At 53.1% G+C, this 15,540-nt stretch overlaps 1 protein-coding gene across 1 annotated transcript in view; it reads right to left on the bottom strand.

Annotated features, from left to right (window-relative positions):
• Itpr2 (inositol 1,4,5-trisphosphate receptor type 2) overlaps window positions 1-15,540 on the bottom strand; it is a 190,111-nt gene that overhangs the window by 48,968 nt on the left and 125,603 nt on the right. Inside the window, exons 38-43 of the mRNA XM_042671372.1 lie at window positions 9,984-10,092; window positions 8,336-8,523; window positions 5,717-5,900; window positions 2,747-3,003; window positions 1,717-1,917; window positions 242-352 (exon numbers count right to left, since the gene is read on the bottom strand). Of these exons, the coding sequence (XP_042527306.1) occupies window positions 242-352; window positions 1,717-1,917; window positions 2,747-3,003; window positions 5,717-5,900; window positions 8,336-8,523; window positions 9,984-10,092 (1,050 nt within the window). The remainder of the gene's footprint in view (window positions 1-241; window positions 353-1,716; window positions 1,918-2,746; window positions 3,004-5,716; window positions 5,901-8,335; window positions 8,524-9,983; window positions 10,093-15,540) is intronic.

Raw genomic sequence — 15,540 nt, 5'->3', positions numbered from 1 at the left:
AAAAAACAAAAAAAAACCCAAAGAAATAAAATTGAAGGAGAAATAGAACAAGGGAAACAAACAAGCAAATGGCACAGCATCTGCTTCAAAGAAGTCTTCGCAAGTTAACACTATCACTTTTAATCAGGAGCTTAACAAGCCTGTTGACTTTACTATCCCATTCTGTGAAGCCATGGAATCGGCTCCAAAGAGCAGCTCACGGGAGAATGCGGCTCTTCCCTTCGAGCGGCGGCCACTGTACCTTGAGCTGGAGAACCAGGTCCATCCGGTATCTACCCAGAGGGTTAATATCATTCAGGATCAAAGCAATGATAATATCGATGCCATTCGACTCGTGGGTAGCAATGCAGGTCTAGAAAACAAAACAGTTGTGAAATCACAGATGATGGCGGACACCGCCCTGGACATAAGGGAACACAAAATCATAAAGCCTCTTTAGCCTTTGGGCTTCTACAAGATGAGCCTGAAGGAATAAACGGAATTCGGCCAAGGGCTGGTGCTCACGCCTGTCATCCCGGCTACTCAGGAGGCTGGTCTGAGGATCAGGGTTCAAAACCAGCCTGGGCAGAAAAGTGGAGGAGATCCTTATCTCTAATTCATCAGCAAAAAGCCAGAAGTGGAGCTGTGGCTCAAGGGGTAGCGTGAAGAGCCTTGTGAGAAAAAGCCAAAGGAGAACAGGAGGCCCTGAATTCAAGCCCCAGCACTGGCACAAAAAGAAGGGGGGGATGATGGAAAAAGGGGTGACATTGTTCAAGATGTAGTGTACTCACAAACTGATGTGTGAACGGAAACAATAATAATACTGCCATGAAATGGAATCAGAGACTCACAAACAGAACTAACCTCTGGGCCTGTCTCCAGTTAGATTCAGTTGAAAGTCCTGCGTTTGCAGGACCGACCTTCAGCTTACTGAGCCTCAGGCAGGTTGAGACACGGAATCCCTGCCCTGATCTATTCAGTAGCAAAATAAGAGCCATCATATCTACTTCTTACATCCCTGGGCCCCCCATGCAGCCCGAGGAAATTTCCAGAAATCTTAAGAGAGATTCAGTTACAGATTAAAAACTGAGCCTTGGCTAAGAAACATGTTTTACCCTTTCTAAAATTTAAAACAAAAAACCTTTCTCAGAAGCTGATTTTCATCTTGAACACTTTCCTTGGAATTTTCTTTTACAATGAAACTGGGCGGGGGAGGAGAATATGGCAGGGTTTTCTGGCTTTGTTTCGTTCTTGGTGCTGGTACTGGGACTTGAACTCGGGGCCTGGTTATCTTCCCTTAGTTTCTTCACTCAAGGCTGGTGCTCTACCACTTGGAGCCACGCAGCTCCACTTCTGACTTTCTGGTGGTTCGTTGGAGAGAGAGTCTCACAGACTTTCCTGTCCGGCCTGGCCTCCAACTGCGGTCCTCAGGTCTTAGCCTCCCGAGTAGCACGATTCAGTCTTTGCATGTTTGGGGGGGGGGGGCGCTAAGTCAAAAATGTCTGGCAAAGGAAGAAGAGCATCCATACCGCCTGCAGCCTCCTCCCCCTCCCGCGAGCCCTCCACACTGCCGGGTGGGAGCCCGGGTCGGGCTGTGGTCTGCAGCCTCCTCCCCCTCCCGCGAGCCCTCCACACTGCCGGGTGGGAGCCCGGGTCGGGCTGTGGTCTGCAGCCTCCTCCCCCTCCCGCGAGCCCTCCACACTGCCGGGTCGGGAGCCCGGGTCGGGCTGCGGGTACCTGGTTTTCATGGCACGGGCCCTGGCAGTACTCGGTCAGGCTCTCCAGGGTCTGGTTGACCAGCGCCACGTTCTTCTCGTTGATGTAGAGCCCCAGAAGGCCCAGGCCCCCCGTGGTGCTCCCGCAAACGCAGTCCAGAAACTGAAGCGTCTCACAGACAAGGTTATAATTTGTCTTGTTCTTCTGGTTCCGCAAGAAGTTCTGAGGAGGGAAAAGAAAACACAAGGAGCTAAAATAAAAAAGAAAACCCAGGGGTTAACGCACACAAACACCACCATTGGGTCATCCCTCGCATTCTCTAGGTGCGTTTTACAACTCAAAAAGGCTCCGTACAGAGCCCCTGCGGCTCACACCTGTCACTTCAGTTAGGAAACTTGGGAGAGGAGGATCCTGCTTCAGAATCTGGGAGACTCTTGTCTCTGATTAACTAGCAAAAAGCCAGACATGAAGATATGGTCCAAATGGTAGAGCACTAGCCTGGAGTTAAAAAAAAAAAAGCTAAGCGTGAGTGTGAGTTCAAACCCCCAAATCAGCAAACAGCAAGAGCCCCATCTGGAAAGTAAGCAGAGCAGGAGAGGAAGGGAGACACGGCTCACGGGACCCAGCGCCTGGGTGTGTGCAAACGGGAGGATCACAGTCCAAACTGATGTGGGGGGGCCCTGTGTGGAAAAGGAACTGGGCCCCTTGGTATATCACTTTTATAATAACGAGCTCTAAGGCCAGATGAGGGAAATCCGTGAACAAGGAAGCGAGGCAGCCAGGGCCAGGGCTTGAGAACCACAGAAAAACAACCCTAAGACGTGAGCCGGTTGTGACAGCAGGGAGAGCCTTTCTCCACCACGGCAGAATAGGAATACTTCCTTGCTCACGGGGGAGGCCCGCGGAGGCCGGCTCTCGCCTGCGCGTGCGGGGCTGGGCGTGGGCTCTGGGCCGGCTCCCGGGCTGCCGCCGCGGCTGCGCTGCCCGGGCTGTGGCCGCAGGCCGCCCTGGGCGCCCCGGGCCGTGTCAGGGGCCGCGGCCCTAGGCATACCTGCAGTTCCCGGTTGTGATTCTCGCACAGCAGCTGTAGAAACCTCAGGACGGGCTGCATGGTGGCCACCGTGGGGCTCACGGGCATCTCCTCCGTGGACTTGCCCTCCGCGTGGCCCGGCTCTGACCCAGCACACATGAGGTCCGCGTCCGGGTCCATGTCTCTCCGGTACACGCAGTAGGCTTTGGAGGTGGCCGACGAAGCCTCGCTCAACTGCCCTCTCATCCCCTCTTTCAGATGGAGCCCCGGATCTCGCGCTGAAAATAAAGCCAGACATCACTTCATATTCCTTTCTTGCTTGTTTGTGCCAGTCCTGGGGCTTGAACTCAGGGCCTGGGCGCTGTCCCTAGCTTCTTTTGCTCAAGGCTGGCGCTCTACCACTTGAGCCACAGCGCCACTTCTGGCTTTTTCTGTGCATGGGGTGCTGAGGCATCGAACCCAGGGCCTCACGCATGCTAGGCGAGCGCTCTACCACTGATACCCTTCTGTGTGTGTGGCACTCCTGGGACTTGAACTCAGGGCCTGGACGCTGTCCCTGAGCTTTTTTTTTTTTTGCTCAAGGCTTTTTGCTGGCTAATTGAAAAGCTGACTTCAAATTGCCATCCTCAGATCTCAGCCTCCTGAGTAGCAAGGATGGCAGGCGGGAGCCCCTGGCGCCATCCTAGGGACCTATACAGAACACAGCCAGGGACCGACACCTTCTAATAGCTGAATTTAAAAAGAAATCACCTGACATGAGTTTCAACATGACAGGTGCGCGTTGGTGACTCATGGCTGCAATTCTAGCTACTCTGGAGGCTCAGATATAAGGACCATGGTTCAAAGACAGCCCAGGCAAATGCACGAGACTCTTATCTCCAATGAACCAGCAAAAAGCCAGAAGCAGAGCTGTGGTTCAAATGGTCAAGTGCCAGCCTTGAGCAAAAAAGCTACTCAAGAGCAACAGGCTCTGAGTTCAAACCCCAGTACTGGCACAAAAACGCAGACAGAAACCTGGTTTCCGGAGCTATTCCCACCCACACCACTGAAGAGTAAGGTTTCCTGTTACTCTGTGATTTGCACTAAAGAAACCTCAGCACTAGTTGGGGATCTAGCCAGTGATCAAAACTGTGTGTGTGTGTGTGCGTGTGTGTGTGTGTGTGAGTGCGTGTGTGAGTGCGTGTGTGTGAGTGCGTGCGTGTGTGAGTGCGTGTGTGTGTGCGTGAGTGCGTGTGTGTGAGTGTATGTGTGTGCGTGTGTGTGTGTGTGCGTGTGTGTGTGAGTGTGAGTGCGTGTGAGTATGTGTGTGTGAGTGCGTGTGTGAGTGCGTGTGTGTGAGTGTGTGTGCGCGTGAGTGCGTGTGTGTGAGTGTGAGCGCGTGTGGGTGTGGGTGTGAGTGCGTGTGTGTGAGTGTGTGTGTGCGTGCACACGAGTGCACAGACGCACTAGTGCTGGGTCTTAAACTCAGGGTCTCCCTTCGCTTTTTTTGCTTAAAGCTGGTGTTTTCCCACTTGAGCCATAGCTCCATTTTTGGCTTTTTGATGGTTCCTTGGAGATCAGCGTCTCACAGACTTTCCTGCGCAGGCTGGCTTTGAACCATCACCTCAGGCTTCAGCCTCCTGGGTAGCTAGGAAGACAGGCGTGAGCCATCGGCACCTGGCTGCTTTTTCTTTAATTTCTGCACAACTCCCAGACTTCGTTCCTCAGCTGCATGTGGACTGCTTGCCCCTGCCTCCTCTCTGTCTTTCGAAGGTGACTTCTACCCGGCACACTTCCCGATAGATAATCTACGGTGCAGATGTCGGCTCTGATGTCAACCGCTAACTCTAGGAAGTCTGTTTTAAGTGTGCTCGCCCCGCCCTGCCCGGCCTTGCCCTTCACCCAGCCTCAGATCTGCCGGCTCATCTCTCCACGTCCAGCCTTGAGCTGTGAGGTCTAGACTGGGAGCCCTTCTGTTCCTTCCTTGTTCCAAATGCAGTTCCCTCCGCAATGCAACCTCCGGAAACATCTCACACACGCATCAGCCAGTGAACAATGCGTGGCTGCAGCTCCACGGAGACCGTGTGCGTGTGCCCAGCTCCTGACATGACCTGACGTGACCTGACGTGACCTGACGTGACCTGACGTGACCGTGTGTGTGTGTCCAGCCCCTGACGTGACCTGACGTGACCTGACGTGACCGTGTGTGTGTGTCCAGCTCCTGACGTGACCTGACATGACCATGTGCGTGTATCCAGCTCCTGACGTGACCTGACGTGACCTGACGTGACCTGACGTGACCGTGTGTGTGTGTCCAGCTCCTGACGTGACCTGACGTGACCATGTGCGTGTATCCAGCTCCTGACGTGACCTGACGTGACCTGACGTGACCGTGTGCGTGTGCCCAGCTCCTGACGTGACCTGACGTGACCTTGTGTGTGTATCTAGCCCCTGATGTGACCTGACGTGACCGTGTGCGTGGTTGCACCTCCACGGAGACCGTGTGCGTGTGCCCAGCTCCTGACGTGACCGTGTGCGTGTGCCCAGCCCCTGGCGTGACCGTGTGCATGTGCCCAGCCCTGACGTGACCTTGTGTGTGTGCCCAGCTCCTGACGTGACCGTGTGCGTGTGCCCAGCCCCTGGCGTGACCGTGTGCGTGTGCCCAGCCCTGACGTGACCGTGTGCGTGGCTGAACCTCCACGGAGACCGTGTGCGTGTGTCCAGCTCCTGACGTGACCTGATGTGACTGTGTGCGTGTGCCCAGCCCCTGGCGTGACCTTGTGTGTGTATCCAGCCCCTGACGTGACCTTGTGTGTGTGCCCAGCCCCTGGCGTGACCTTGTGCGTGTGCCCAGCCCTGGCGTGACCGTGTGCGTGTGCCCAGCCCTGGCGTGACCGTGTGCATGTGCCCAGCCCTGGCGTGACCGTGTGCATGTGCCCAGCCCTGGCGTGGAAGGGCTGCCCCGCAGCGGTGGGTCGCGCGGCCTTCTCCCCCCACCCCCCAACTCCACACCTCTCATCCGCGCTGCGGGCATCGCCAGCTCCTGGTCTCCCTCCTGCGTCCTGCTCCCCAGATCTACGGTATTCACGGTCACCGTTGATCGGATCTCTTTCTGGGCAGCCTTCATTCGATCGTAGAGAACTTTGAAGAACTTTTCTGACTTTTTCTGCTCATGCAACTGCTGATAGAAAGAATACTGCAAGAAAACGCATCAGAAGGTATCAGGAGCTGGTGAGGAGGGGGGTGTTTTATGCTTAAAATGAACCCAAGGATTAGAGATAAAAGCTCGCATGAAAGATGTGACCGGTTACAACTCCATAATTTGGTGGTTGTCCAGTCTTGTACACTATCTATATAAATGAACCAGCTTGACACTGCTGATCACGCCTGCAATCCCGGCTACTCAGGAGACTGAGATCTGAGGATCATGGTTCAAAACTAGCCTGGTCAGGAAGGTCTGTGAGCCTCTTCTATCCCATGAACAAACCCAAAGCTAGAAGTGGAGCTGTGGTTCAAGTGGCAGAGCACCAGCCGTGAGCAAAAAGCCAAGTAAGAGCAGGAGGCTTGAGTTCAGTACCAGCATGTGTGCACGCACGTGTGCACGCAGACACACACACACACACACACACACACACACAATGAGCTTATGTTAAGTAACAGAGTTTTTTTTCTCTCTACCTAAATTATAGTACGTCTAATGTGGCATCGTTTGCATGACCACCTCTCTCCTGGGAGCCGCGATAAGCAAGTCCGACTTTAGCTCAGTACTTCACTGGCTGCACTGCTTCCACAGGGCCTCACAGGTCCAACGGAAAACAAGTCCTGCTTTACCATGGCCACCTCAAGCCCAACGACACACGGCTGAGTACGATGTGGAATACTGGGCCGCGGGCCTGCGCGGTCCAGCACCGTCTGCACAGATCAGAAGGTGCGGGGGAGGGAGGGGGGGGGTGACATGTACCAGAGGTGACAGAATTTGAAGCCGGTGGGAGAGCTGATCAGCTGCTCGCAACATGACGACCCGGGCACACTTCAACTAAGAGGAGACATGGATATAAAAAGGTAATAAAGCAGCCGCGCACTGGCGCTCACACCTGTAGTTCTAGTCACTCCGGAGGCAGAGATCCTGAGAATCGAGGTTCAAAACCAGCCCGAACAAAAAAGTCCATGAGAGCCTTATCTCCAAGTAAGCAGCAAAAAGCTGAAAGTGGAGCTGTTGCCAAGGTGGTAGAGCACCAGCCTTGAGCACAAAAGCTCAGGGACAGCAGCCAGGCCCTGAGCTCAAGCCTCAGGATCCGCAAACACACACACAAGAAATGTAAGCCAGGTGCTGGTGGTCAAACTTGTAATCATAGCTACTCAGGAGGGTAAGATCAAAGCCAGCCTGGGCAGAGAAGACTGTGAGACTCTTAACCCACAAAAAGTCAGAGGAGAGGTGTGTTTCAAGTGGAAGAGCACCAGCCTTAAGTGACAAATCTAACAGCACCCAGGCCCTGAGTTCAAGCTCCAGTACTTGTGTGCACACACACGCATGCGCACACGCACACACGCATATACACACACGCATGCACCCACACGCACCCACACACACATGCATGCACACACACGCACACACACATGCATATACACACACGCACGCACACACATGCACACACATGCACACACACATATACACACGCATGCACACACACATGCATGCACACACACGCACACACACATGCATATACACACACGCACGCACACACATGCACACACACACGCACACACACACACACACACGGTACTTATTAGATACTATGTGGAAAATAAAGTCTACAACCTGTGGGTGGGGATGATGGGAGGGAAAACCTGGGAGAGAGCAAGGGAAGGGGGGGCATGGTCCAAACATAAAGGTACTCATGACCTGACTTATGAAACGGTAACCCCTCCGGACTTCACACCTTCACAACAGCGACACAAACGCTCAAAAAGAGAGAGGAGGGAAAGGAAGAAGGGAAGAAGGAAGGAAAAAGGAGGGAGAAGAGAGGGAGGGAGGGAGGAGGGAGGGAGAGAGGGAGGGAGGGAGGGAGGGAGGGAAGAGGGAGGGAGGGAGGGAGGAAGGAGGGAGGGAGGAGGGGGGAGGGGGGAGGGAGGGAGGAGGGAGGGAGGAGGGAGGGAGGAGGGGGGAGGGGGGAGGGAGGGAGGAGGGAGGGAGGAGGGAGGGAGGAGGGAGGAGGGAGGACAGAGGGAGGGAGGAGGGGGGGGAGAGGGGGAGGGACGGAGGGAGGGAGTAAGGGAGGAGGGAGGAAGGAGGGAGGGAAGGAGGGGGGAGGGAGGAGGGGGGAGGGGGGAGGGAGGGAGGGAGGAAGGGAGGAAGGAGGGAGGGAAGGAGGGGGGAGGGAGGAGGGGGGAGGGGGGAGGGAGGGAGGGAGGAAGGGAGGGAGGAGGGAGGGAGGGAGGGAGGAGGGAGGGGGGAGGGGGGAGGGGGGAGGGAGGGAGGGAGGGAGGAGAAGGGAGGAGGGGGGGAGGGAGGGAGGGAGGGAGTAAGGGAGGGGGGAGGGAGGGAGGGAGGGAGGAGGGGAGGAGGGAGGGGGGACGGAGGGAGGGAGGCAGGGAGCCCGCCGTGGACTGCCGTCAGGGGCGGATGAGCACCTGCGTCTGCGTGTTCCCTCCTTCGAGCAGGGCGATGCCCAGCAGAATGCCCTCAGAGAAGATGCGGTCGTTTCTGGTGCTCACGATCACATCGATGACCAGCTCTGACGCACCTTCTTTGTCCAGCAGACACTGAATGTCGGCCATCGCAACGCCCGTCTTCTCTGACTCCGGTCCAGAAAAGCTTCCTGTGGGAAAGAAAAAGCAAGCAATGGGCATCCGCCGGGTACAGCGGTTCGCAGGCATGATTCCTGCCACCGGGCTTGAGCGTTCAAGGCCGGCCCCAGCGAGCACGTGTGAGGCCCTCAGCTCCACAGACCAGGGGAGGCGCGTGGGCCAAACCGGCACCCGCGTCCGCGGGGAGGGGAAGCAGGCTAAGTCAGGCCCGGACAGAAGGTCAGACCCCCCTCAAAACCAGACAGAAGAAAACGAGCGGAGGTGTGGCTCAGGTGTGCGGTGGGGGTCCAGTTCAAAGCTCAGCGCTGAGAGATACATAATAATAAATAAATAAACCTGACTCGCAGTCATCATCATATATTCTAAAATTATTAAAGCCCTAAGAGCATGGTGGGGGTAGCTGTGGGAGGGAGGGAGGGAGGGAGGGAGGGGAAACAGGGGAGGCGCCGACGCTTGCTGAGAGCTGGACTCAGGACCTTGCTCTTGCCACGGTCACCCCTCTGTGCGGTATTCTCACAATAAACACTCCTTTTCAGGGCTGGGCAGGTGGCTCAGTGGTAGAGCGCTTGCCTTGCATGCCTGAGGCCCTGGGTTCCATTCCTCAGCACCACATAAGCAGAAAGAAAAAAAGCTGGAAGTGGCGCTGTGGCTCAAGTGGTAGAGCGCTAGCCTTGAGCTGAAGAGCTGAGGGACAGCGCCCAAGCCCAGAGTTCAGGCCCCACGACCAGACCCAAAAAAAAAGATAAAAAAACAGAAAGTATTTATTGTGCAGACTTTTCTCCTACAGTTAAATAGAACAGGAATGAGTTTAAAAAAACCAAAACTGAAAAAAGACAAAATGATCAAAACATGGTGAAAAGGGGCTTGTTACTAAATGTCTGAAGCCTGTGATTAAATAGAATTACATCATTTTCTTTCTAAGAAGCTACTTCAAAAACAGAAGCTGGTTTTATTTTTGTCTGTTCTGTAGCTACTAAGGATCTCGCGAGTTAGCGCCACTTTAACATCAGACCATAATTTCATAGTTACCTTATGAGACTACACAAATTGCCACTTGTGTGTGTGTGTGTCGCACGCACGCACGCTGGCCCTGGGGTTTGAATGCAGGCCCTGTCCCTGAGCTTTTGTGCTCAAGGCTGGTGCTCTACCACTTGAGGCACAGCGCCACTTCTGGCTTTTTAGTGGTCAACTGGAGATAAGAGTCTCACAGACATTTCCTGGGAGGGCTGGCTTCAAACCCTGATCCTCCATAGCTCACCCTTCTGAGTAGCTGGGATTACAGGCATGAGCCATGGGCACCAGACAAAATCCTATGTTGTGGCTGTGGTGGGGCTTGAACTCTGGGCCCTGGCCGAGTTGGGTACTTGTGATGGTGGTTTTCAATAGACATGTCACATTTGTGCCAGGTCAATACAGCCCTGGAGTCACAGAGACCCGAGAAGACCGGGCGAGAGCTTGTGGTCAGCCTCACCTCCCGCTTGTGGGGGCTTCGGGAAGCCCCCCGAGAGGGGCCCATTCCCACCGGCTCCGGAGCCTCCTTTGAAGTACCGATCCAGGAGAACTTTCCTCAAGGTGCTGCCCTGAGGAAGAGAAGGAGGAGTTAGCGCCATCATTCCTTTGCAACGTCAAACGAAATGCAAACGATGATCGCGGCGGCCCTCGTGGCGTACCTGTGATCACGGAATACCGAAAAGTCTGCCAGGCACGACAAACAGCGCTCCAGACACCAGCGCTGGGCAAGCGGTCTACACCCTGGGACGAGGCACCACTGTGGTCCGTAACCCAATGACAGGCTGCTCAACGCCAGCCAGGGAAACATGTGTGTGGGACTCTTCTCCCCAAAACCAGCAAGAAGCCGGAAGTGGGTGTGCGGTCCAAATGGTAGAGCGCCAGCTTTGAGCGGGGGAGAGAAAGCCAAGCAAACACACGAGACCCTGAGACCAGGCCCCAGTACCAGCAGGGGAAGAGAGCCAATACAACTTCCAACCCACTCAGAGAACGGCAAAAATGTTCAAAGACGACGATGCGCCGGCCTGAAGTGGACCGTGACTGACCAGCCACCAGAAGGACACAACAGCGAGCCAGTCTGGTTAAACTACGCCAGAAAAACACACCCGCTTCGCTGCATAAACCGTGTCTTAGAGGATTAACTGAAGGAGGGGGCTGGAATCTAGCTTGGCTCCGAAGCCATGTTGTCAGGTGCTCAAAACGCAGGCATTCCGTTCTTCCCCATGACCTTCCTGTGAGAACGGAAAAGTTCAACTCTGCCAGCTCGGAAGTTCAGATAGCAAACAAGTCCTGGCCGCCATTCGGCCAATGTTTTAAAATTACTCTAAAAGTTTCAAAGAAGGTAATGATAGAATCCTTGTTAAAAATCCTGGTGTCAGAAGCTAAGATACGGAACCAGCCCAGATGCCCCTCAGTGGATGAATGGATCAAGAAAATGTGGTCTATATACACAATGGAATTCTATGCCTGCATCAGAAAGAATGCCATGGCCCCATTTGTTAGGAAATGGAAAGAATTATATTAAGTGAAGTAAGCCAGGCCCAAAGAAACACGGTGTGTAGTGAGTATACACATAGACGTGAGCGTGCTGCATATATGCATATATGTGCATATATATAGTTATTTAGTGTATGACGTGGATGTACGTGGACAATACTGTGTAGATATATACAGACACTCCTGTATACAAACACAGAATCCCTTCAACAAAATGGCACCAAATTCATAAAGCCTACACACCTTCTCCCATACAACTTCAGTGTAGGTCACTTACCATACCTCAGACCCTGTGAGTGTGAACTGCTGTTCTATTTTCTTGCTATGGACAAGAAAGTCCATGTAAGTTGAGTACCGACGAATAAGGATGAGGAAGACTATAAAGCTGAGCACAGATGAATGAGAACAGGAAAGTCTATACACGTTGAGCACAGATGAAAACTTACTTTCACCCATGTTCAAAGTGGAGAGCCCACAGAGACCGAGGGCTGAAGTATGCACACCTACATCAGAAACGCAAGCTTCAGAACCTCACGCTAGCTCAAAAGCTCAGAACTTTGCTCACGAAATTGCTCCCAATCCTGGACTCGTGTCAGTTACCTGGGAAGCTATGGAGAAACCCGACCTTCAGAGAGCCACCCTAGAAACGCAGGCCAGGCTAGCCCTAGTCCATGCAAATGCATTTGTAAACCGTTCGTGTACTGGAGTAGAACTATGCAGACTTGTTCTGGAACCTTCTACCAACTCATTCCTGGGTAATGTGACCCAATAGAAGTCTATGCACTCCAGGCATGAGTTCTCTGTGTGTGTATAGGTGTGGGGGTAGGGTGTTGCTGGTTTGCAGCCAGTACTGGGGCTTGAACTCAGTGCCTCGCACTCTATTAGGTGTTTACTTGAGGCTGTCACTTTACCGCTTGAGCACAACTCTCCTTCCAACTTTTTGCTGGCTAATTGGAGATAAGAGTCCCGCTGTTTGTCTGCCCAGGCTAGCTTTGAACTGTGATCCTCAGATCTTTTGCTGATTATGTTGGAGGTAAAAAGAAAAAATCTCACAGACGTATGCTCCCAACCTGACTGAACTGTGATCCTCTGGAGCTCAGCCTCCTGAGCAGCTAACTAGCAAGGAGGCCCTGTACTTTTTAAATTTTCTTTCATAGATCAAGACTTTGGACAGAATATATTGGCAGCAGCCAATAAGAAGATTCCCCAAAACAACAGAAAAATTTATTTTGTAAAAATAATAATAAGCAGCCGGGCACTGGTGGCTCACGCCTGTCATCCTAACTACACAGGAGGCTGAGGATCGAGGTTCGAAACCAGCCTGGGCAGGAAAGTCACCCTGAGACCCTTATCTCCAATGAAATACGTAAAACCTAGAAGTGGCGCTGTGGCTCAAGAGGTAGAGCACCAGCCTTGAGCACAAAGAGGCTCAGGGACAGCGCCCAGGCCCTGAGTTCAAGTCCCATAACTGGAAAAAAAAAAAAAGACAGTGCTAATCTACTACTAAATAGGTTTGTTTGTTGGCTGGTTGGTTTTAGGGGTCATGGCGCTTGAACTCAGAGCCTGGGCATTGTCCCTGAGCTTTTTCACTCAAGACAGGTGTTCTACCACTTTGAGACATAGCACACTTCCGGTTTTCTGGTGGTTCAATGGAGAACAGAATCTCATGGGCTTTCCTGCCCAAGCTGGCTCCAAACCATAATCCTCAGATCTCAGCCTCCTGAGTGGCTAAGATGACAGGCGTGAGCCACCGGCGCCTGGCTTTGCTGAGTGTTTGTAAGAAAATATTTTTCTTTTTGTATTTTGTGCTCTTTCTGGACTTTGGCTGACTCAAGGCTGGCACTCTGCTGCTTGAGCCACACCATCACTTCTGGACTTGGCTGATCCACTGGAGATACGAGTCTCACAGGGACTTTCCTGCCTGGTCTGGCTTTGAACTGCGATCCTCAGACCTCAGCCTCCTGAGTCGTTGGGATGACAGGCGTGAGCCACCAGCACCTACAGTGAGGAGAGGTGGATGTATTCCTTCCATGGTGTTATTTACCACTGCATTGTTGATCCAGGTCTCTCTGTCTCTGTCTCTGTCTCTCTCTCACACACACACACAGCCCTACGTATGTATGTACATGTATAGATGTAGGAATATCTATGTGCATGTGTAGATCTGCATCTCTCATACAGCAGCCTAGCTAAAATCAGTGTCCATTTCTGTTTCTCTGCCTCTGGCCCGCCTTGCTTGCTTTGAGAATGCAGCCGGGATGCTCATCTCGAGCAGATTCCCAGATCGCTGGAAGCCACCTGCCGGAACTGCAAGGCCCAGAGCACATCAGGTCCCGTGCTGGGCGTCCGTGGGGCTCCATGGAATCACAGGCTCTCCTGGGCAGCTGGGCCCTGCGGCCTGGCCGGCCGTGGCCTCTCCCCTTCCCTCCCGCCCCGTGCTCAGATCCTCACGGGGTTCACGGCCCCACGTCAGAGTCTTGAGAGGCCCAAGCAGGAAATAAAACAGGGGGTCTTTCCTGACGGGTAGAGAGGAGGGATGAACATCAGGAAGACAGCTCAGGAGAGTGGAGCAGATAAGGATACAGGAGACAGAGACGTGCAAGCAAGCAGCAGCGAAAGCGAGCATCAGAGGGCAAATGCCCATCTGGGGCTTGTTTCTGTTTTTCACATAACTGAGGATCTACAATACTTTCTCTGCCACTTCCAAGGAGAGGCAGAGGCCCTGTCCTCAAACATGAACCGAATGGATGAACTTCAACAGAACGAGCAGCCTGAGTTCCGAGGATCCCTTAGAAAAGGCCTAATTAGGACAGGTTTCGCTTATGTCTTCAAGTTAAAGCCAGGAGGCTCGCAAAGGCAGAACTGCTGCACATCCACACGAGCATTTACGACCCTAACTAAGGTTAGGGTCTGATGGAGAGTGATCTCTTAAAACTGATCAGGAGCTGGGCGCCTGTCATGCTGGCCACGGAGAGGCTGAGATCTGAGGATCGCAGTTCAAAGTCAGCCCAGACAGGAACGTCTGTGAGACTCTTATCTCCCATGAACCACCAAAAAGGCATTCGTGGAGCTGTGGCTCAAGTGGTGGAGCGCCATCCGTGAGCAGAAAAGCTATGGTACAACACCCAGGCCCTGAGTTCAAGCCCCAGTACCAACAATAAACAAACAAACAAACAAACTCATCATGAGATGCAATGCATGCCAACAAATCCATTACCCCTCTCTTGTCTCTTAAAATCTAAAAAGTAAAAATCTATCACGTACAGGGTCTCAAACTCAGGTGCGTGGCAGATCATTCAAAACCAAGAGAGATCCCTTTCATCTATACTAGGATGCCTTCTAGACGGTTCCATGATATAGAAGTGCTATGTAGAAAAAAAAAAAAAGAAAATAAAGGAAATGAAATAATGAAAATATGATGCAGATTCAGTATTACAGGAGCTGAAATTAAGTAGGTTATCCATTGTCACACTAAGAGGAATGAACACTCACCAAACAACAAAATTGTGAACAGATTCATCATTCTGCTGCCTTCAGAGGTACGCCGGTTGCGATGACAGACGCCCTGAAGCTGCGTAAGCGGAGGTGGGAGGCTGCTTCTGCTTGCACACGTAGCGGGGAGGAGAGACTAGGCAACACACTGCCCTTGCCTAATTTAAACACTAACACTGGAGAACTTCCAGAACATAAATTGTGAGTCACCGACACCTCCTGGTGATCTAGGGTACTGCAGCCCGGTTACACGGGTCGGAAGGGGGAAGAAATAGCAACTTCAGAAGATCTCAAGGTAGGGGCCTGGGAGGAAGGGAGGGCGAGGTGAATATGAACGCAGCAGGTTACGGGCAGATACGAAACTCATGATTCTACACAATTAATGGATACAAATAAGGAGACTGTAGTGAGCCCGCTACTCATTGGCTCACCAGCTACTCAGGAGGCTGAGAGCGGAGGATTGTGGCTGGAAGCCAGGCCAGGCAGGAAAGTCCGGAGACCATGAACCGCCAGAAAACCGAAGTGGTGCTGTGGCTCAAGGTGGTAGAGCGTCAGCCTTGAGCGTAGAAAGCTCAGGAGCCTGCTGCACCCAGGCCCTGAGTTCAAGCCCTACAACAGACAAAAAAGTAAAACAGCTTTTTGATGGCTGTGATCTGCGTGGGGCAAGGCTCTGCGGTGCGGCTGGTGGCTCTCCTCCCCAGCCCTGCCACCCGCCCTGGGTTCTACCCAGCCCAGCCACGTTTGGCTCCGCGGAAGACATGAGGTGCTGGCTTTCAAAGGAGCTATTTCCGTGAATGGGAATGGGGCGGGGGACGGGGGGTGCATTCCCCAGGTCTCAGTGACTCCTGATAATAAAAGGGAACAGAAAAACCAACACAGGGCCTAAGCACGTGGCAGGTGCTGCACAAATCCAATACAACTGAGTCACCACCATCCGAGCTGTTGGAGTGTCTTCTCAGGCTGAGGTATGAGTACGAATTCACAGGCACCCACACTATGGCAGAATTTTATTATTTTTGTCGGTCTTGAGG

Source organism: Dipodomys spectabilis, unplaced genomic scaffold (assembly GCF_019054845.1).
Source record: "Dipodomys spectabilis isolate Male_0828 unplaced genomic scaffold, ASM1905484v1 ptg000613l, whole genome shotgun sequence".
NCBI lineage: Eukaryota > Metazoa > Chordata > Mammalia > Rodentia > Heteromyidae > Dipodomys > Dipodomys spectabilis.
Note: the sequence above shows the minus strand (reverse complement) of the source record. Positions and strands in the feature narration are given on the sequence as shown.